Below are 5,777 nucleotides of genomic sequence, written 5' to 3'. Positions count from 1 at the left end.
GAAGGGCCTTAAATTGTTGACAGTACCTTATCTATCATGGGCTTAAAAAAAAAAAAAGGGCACAAGGTCATATAGCTAGTGAGTGAACTTAAGAGTGGACAATGATATTCAAAGAAATTTTAACAATTAATGCTTTTGTTGAATTATATCCTTTATTTGACCAAAAAAAAGTGAGTGAGGGTAGCCCATAAATAGTCTTAACATTTACAATTAATTTGTTTTAAAAAAACAGTTTGCCGGGAGGATTCATATCACTCTGTAGTCTCATGTGCGGCTGTAGTTCTTGCTCCTATGGAACCCACGATAGAAATGAAGAAAAGAGAAGAAGTAAAACATCCTGAGTCTTCCAAACAGTAAGTTGTTCATTGAATTTGGGGGCAGGGGGAGGGCTGTGAAATTGATTTTACCCCGATCAGAAGTTTGATCGTGATATGTAATAAATGTGTTAGTATAAGAAAAAAACAAAAACACATTTTATGCCCATTTTTTTTTTTCAAAAAACTATGTTGTTCCAGTGAGGAACGTCTGTCTTTTCACATGTTTGAACCACTTGTCATTCAAGTTCCATTTGGTTACCTTATTTTAGGACATGCATAAGTAGACTGAAACACCTGATTTTCTTAACATTGTTATTGTGGATGCACTGTTCTTGGTTGCTTATTATATACTTGTGGGCTTTAATGGTCTAAAATATAATCCGGTTTCAATATAATGTTCTTAGCCTAATGTTGGTTTACGAGTGTTGTTATTTTTATATATTTTTATAAAATTATCACAAAGTAAAACTTTATCAGTGTTTTCATAGTTTTGCCCTTTAAATGATGTAAACTTTCACTTAAGGTTAAAATTAATCTTACATTAAATAAACATTAAATTTTAAAATCTTACAATGGTCAAAAAAGATTTAAATTCGTGGTAAGAAATGTAAGATACATGGGTTTGAAATATTACATAAACTAGAATTATTTCTAGTTATTCATTAACTAAATGACAAGGGAAAGCCCACTCACAGTTTTTCAGGGTAAGCTAACTACCGTGCCTCTTTTAAGCTCTTGAGTTAGAGACTGATGTGTTGTGTTGCTAAGGATTGCTGCTAACCACCGCAGGGACAAAATGGGAGATACCTGGACACACCTGCCATTTTTCCACGTTGGATTTCACTGTATTCTAGTTGGCTTCTTGCATGTCTTTCAACTGGATTACAAGCTATTGCAGACAGACTTCCCTGGAACATGATAGTATTTGATACCCTTTGTAAAATATCCTTAATGTTACATTTAATAATGTCAAATTCAAATGAAGGGATATATTTATTTGAGTGTGTGAGCATATTCGGTATTAATATTCTCATTATAGAGGAAAGAAATTCTAATAAAGTCAGAAAGTAATGATTGTAATTCAGTTTTAATACAATCTAAAAGTGAAAACAATTTAGCTGCTCTTAATAAAGTCTAATTTTTAGCTTCCACTAGCCATTTTTGTCTAATAGGAGGAAAATTACATCTCATATTTGCCAAATGAATTATACCAGAAGCTCAAGTGTGGTTTTTTGCAATAGGAGTTTGCAGAAGTTACATATATATTAGTAACTTGGCTGTTAAGTTCTTTTAAAAATTTTCAATGACACTAATGACAACTGATGAACAGTGTTATTTGCTTAAAAGTCTTTTTTTCTAGGGGCCAGCAGTTGTTGTAATGGCTATGTCGCTGGGCTCCCATGTAGTCGACTGTGGTTTGAGTCCTGGACCCAGTGGTTTAAACTCACGCTGGGTGCATGTGCATATGTGCCCAAGATCCTGAGAGGACAATGTAGGAGAAGGGATCGTGGTATGGCATCAGTTGGCATTAGGTCACTGGCTCTCCTTTTTATTCTTGTTATCTTAGACCTAGTCTGAGACTTCTTTGTATTTTTGGAAACTACTTTTCATTTAAACCTTCTCCCTCAACAATATTATGAATTCTTACAGACTAAATTACTTTTTTTAAGAGATATTTTGTTTAAATTCTAATTTTGCTGCACATTAGTTGGCAATTGTAGACATTTTATTGAAACTCTCTTTGCTTTGTTTTCCTCATCTATTAATTGGGGGTGAATCACCACCCTTATTTTGAGTATTATGTGAAATAATATCAAGACCAGGTCTGAAATTTAATAAGCCATCAAATGTGAGTGATAGCACCCCTTCTATAGTTTCAACTATCAACACTATGGATAATTTATAAATATACACTCCAGTTCTGAAGGCTTTTTTGAATGCAAGTCTAAGGTTTGAAGTTGTTAATCAGACTTGTCTAACTAGGTGTTTACCAGAATTTCACAATAAGTACGTCTAAAACTAAGTTAATGATCTCCTCTAGGCTCCTTAAACTCTTAACTCTCTCTAACTTCCATATGTATATAAATCTACATTTTCCTTTTCTTAAAATTTTGGTGTATTTCCCTCTTCATATCCCACATCCAATTGGTTATTGATTATCTGATTAATGTCTGCATTGTATTTTTTTCTTACTATTTGAGCTGGTCAAAAATGCAGGTACATCTCATGTTTAAAGTTTTTTTCCCCCCCTAACATTTGTCTTCCTTTGTGATCTTAATGAATCATCTATTGGAGATTTCACGTCCAGCATTTCTCACATTGTTATTTTGAGAATTTTGGTGTAACTGTGTGGGTAGAACACAATTTAAATAGAAAGACATAACGATTAACTCAAAACTCTGTTCTCCACTGTAAGAAGCTCCAGTGAACACTGGTTTCAGAAAAATGAAGGATGACAATGGTTATTGGCTCCTGTAATGAAAAAGAATAGGGGTAGACATTTCCTGAAGTATGGTTGGACCTGGTACTCAAACAGTGTCATCAAGGGTCATTTCTCTATCTTCATCACTTTTCTCTGCTTTCTGTGTCTATAGTTTCCATTTTCAGAGGATTTTCTCTAATGGCATTACTGCCTTCAGCAGCAATGCAAATGGATTTTCATCTTTTCAGCAAATTTGGTGGAAAGAGATGGTTTCTTTTGCCCTTTAATCACAATAAAAAAGCCCCAGATTTGATGCCTTGGCCTTAGTAACTCGGCTTGTTTGATGTGACCATTTTGAAACAAGAGCTGTGCCCAAGAGTGTGATGACATGATTAGCTAGATCCAGGTTATGTTGCAAGCCCTGGGGCAGAAAGTGAAAGTTCAGGAAGGAAAAGTGATTTTACAGTAAAATATTGATGATGTTGATTTAAAAAAATAGGTACTAGCAGATGTAATAATGGTATGTCACTGGACTCCCACATAGTAGACCATGGTTTAAGTCCTGGACCCAACATCTTGTTTTTTTCTGCCTTTGTGTGTGTGTGTGTGTGTTTGTGTGTGTATGTGTCCAAAATCCCAAGAGGATAAAGGAGGAGAGAAGATTATGGTACGGCCATCCCCTCCTTGGGAGGAGGCAATTTCTTGCTCTCTGACTCTTTGTCTCTCTCTATCTCTGGTGAGCAAAATCAACCTATAGCAAAAATCTCTCTAAAAATAAAGACAAGAATAGATGATGGTTAAGTCCAAATAATGGACACTTAATATAGGTAGTAATATTATCACTATTAGTTTTGTAAGTCAGAATTCTTTATTATGTTTAAATTATGGACATCAAAATATTGCAATAAAATAAAATATGTGTTTCAATTCTTATTTTAAAGGATGTTTTACTTACTAAATTTTATTTCATATTATTCAATCTAGTTATGCTACTGAGAGGCAATATAACTTGGCAGTTAGGAATCCAGGCCTGTGGAAGGTTTTATTTAATACTTTCTTAACAATTTTTTTCTTCTTTTCATGGGGAAAGTATTTTATCTGCTTCATAGTGCAATGACTGAAACAAAATAAACAGGCAAGAATATACACATATTGCAATTTTTAATTCAAAAAATGTATTAGGTAAATAGCTACATCACATTTTTATAGATGAAGTTACTAAAGGCCTAAATAATTTTGTTTTGTGTACTTTTTATTTCCTCTAATGAAAAATAGTAGGTATAATAATGCACCAATACAATACTGAGCTATTTGAATATTGTAGTTGAGACATTGTCTTTGGATACCCAGTATTTCCTTTTAATTCAGAATTGAATTTCTGAAGTCATTCATCCCTCTAATATTACAGGCTTTGTATATAAATTAATAAACTATTGAGTGTTTAAAACATATGACTGATAGGATCATCTAATTCAGGACTCAACAAACCTCTTGCTAAGAACTAGAATAAGCTTCTTGATATGCAGTCTTCAATAATATGTAAGACTTTACCTAAGAAAAAAATATGGAAAATAACATTTTCACAGATGTTATATAATCTGTTTGAAGAGATAAAACATGTATCTGAAAAAGTAAACTACAGTACAGGGGAAGCATAAGCTATTTGTCCAGTGTGAGGTACATATTTTAGTTAGGCATATAACTGTCTAAAGTTAGGTCGGTTTATTGATATATCAATACATACTGATGAAAATATTAGAATATTGGTCTTGTAGTTGTGTTTTAATATGTAATTCCATCAATTTATAAGGCATGAGACATTTAATGACTGACATATTTGTATTAACTAACATTTAATTCTACTTATAGATAAATGTTTAGCAGGCTTTTAAAATATTCTCATGTATGTATCAGTTTTAGATTATTTTTAAGGAATTATTTTATTTAACTTTATTTATTTATTTACTCATTTTAATTTGACCAGAGAGGGACAGAAACAGATAAAAAGAGAGAAAGTGAGAAAGCAAGCTGGCAGGTTTGGGACTTTGTACCATGTCGACCATGTGGGAGTCCAGCACCCTTAACTACCACGTCACCTGCTGGCCCAGTTTTAGACGTATTTAATAACAGTGGCATATTGAATTTCAATCAGTTTCATTGGATACATAACTCAGAAGACCATGAAAAGAATAAACTTGTTAGATAATAGAAAAACTACAGAACCCAGAAAGAGTATATAATTTTCAAATATTTTGTCTTAAGCATAGAATGTTATGGTCAAAGATTTGAGTGTAAAACTTTATGCATTTATAAAAATTCTAATATTGTTAGGATGCCCAATATCCAGCTGTACTTAGCACATTCCTCAAAACTGTGCATCTTCCAAATTAGTTACATGCACATGTATACTTCATGAATGTGCGTAAGACTGACTCTCTGAAGAAAATGAAAAAAATACCCATGATTGGCTTTGGGTTTTATTTTGTGCTTCATTAGAAACATGTTTGTTGAGGAATCAACCAATGGCATAATGGTTACATCACTGGGCTCTCATGTAGTCAACCACAGTTCGAGTCCCAGACCTGGTTGCTTAAACTCATGGTAGCCATGTGTGCATGCACGTCCAAGATCCCAAGAGAAGAGAGGAGAAGGGATTGCAGTGTGACCATTCCCCAGTGGAGGGGGATGATTTCTCATTTTCTGTCTGTCTCCCTCTATCTTTCTGTCAACCACACATATCCTATAGCAAAATCCTCTCTTAAAAGCAAAAAAGAAGAGGGAACCAGCAGTTAGCGTAATGGCTATGTCGCTGGACTCCCACGTAGTCGACTGCGGTTCGTGTCCCGGACCCGGTGGCTTAAAACTCACGCCGGGCGCGTGTGCGTGCGTGCCCAAGATCCCGAGAGGAGAATGGAGGAGAAGGGATTGCGGCGTGACCATCCCCCCTGGGGGGTGATTTCTCGCTTTCTGTCTCTATGTCTCTCTCTGTCTGTCTGGCGAGCGCACGCGCCCTACAGTGAAAATCTCTCCAAAAAAAA

At 34.6% G+C, this 5,777-nt stretch overlaps 1 protein-coding gene across 1 annotated transcript in view; it reads left to right on the top strand.

Annotated features, from left to right (window-relative positions):
* The window catches only part of CCSER1 (coiled-coil serine rich protein 1), a 531,900-nt gene that overhangs the window by 151,713 nt on the left and 374,410 nt on the right, over window positions 1-5,777 (top strand). Inside the window, exon 4 of the mRNA XM_027769856.1 lies at window positions 233-353. Coding sequence (XP_027625657.1) covers window positions 233-353 — 121 coding nt within the window. The remainder of the gene's footprint in view (window positions 1-232; window positions 354-5,777) is intronic.

The sequence above is a fragment of the Tupaia chinensis genome, unplaced genomic scaffold (assembly GCF_000334495.1).
Source record: "Tupaia chinensis unplaced genomic scaffold, TupChi_1.0 Scaffold000094_1, whole genome shotgun sequence".
In the NCBI taxonomy this organism is placed as follows: Eukaryota; Metazoa; Chordata; class Mammalia; order Scandentia; family Tupaiidae; genus Tupaia; species Tupaia belangeri.
Note: the sequence above shows the minus strand (reverse complement) of the source record. Positions and strands in the feature narration are given on the sequence as shown.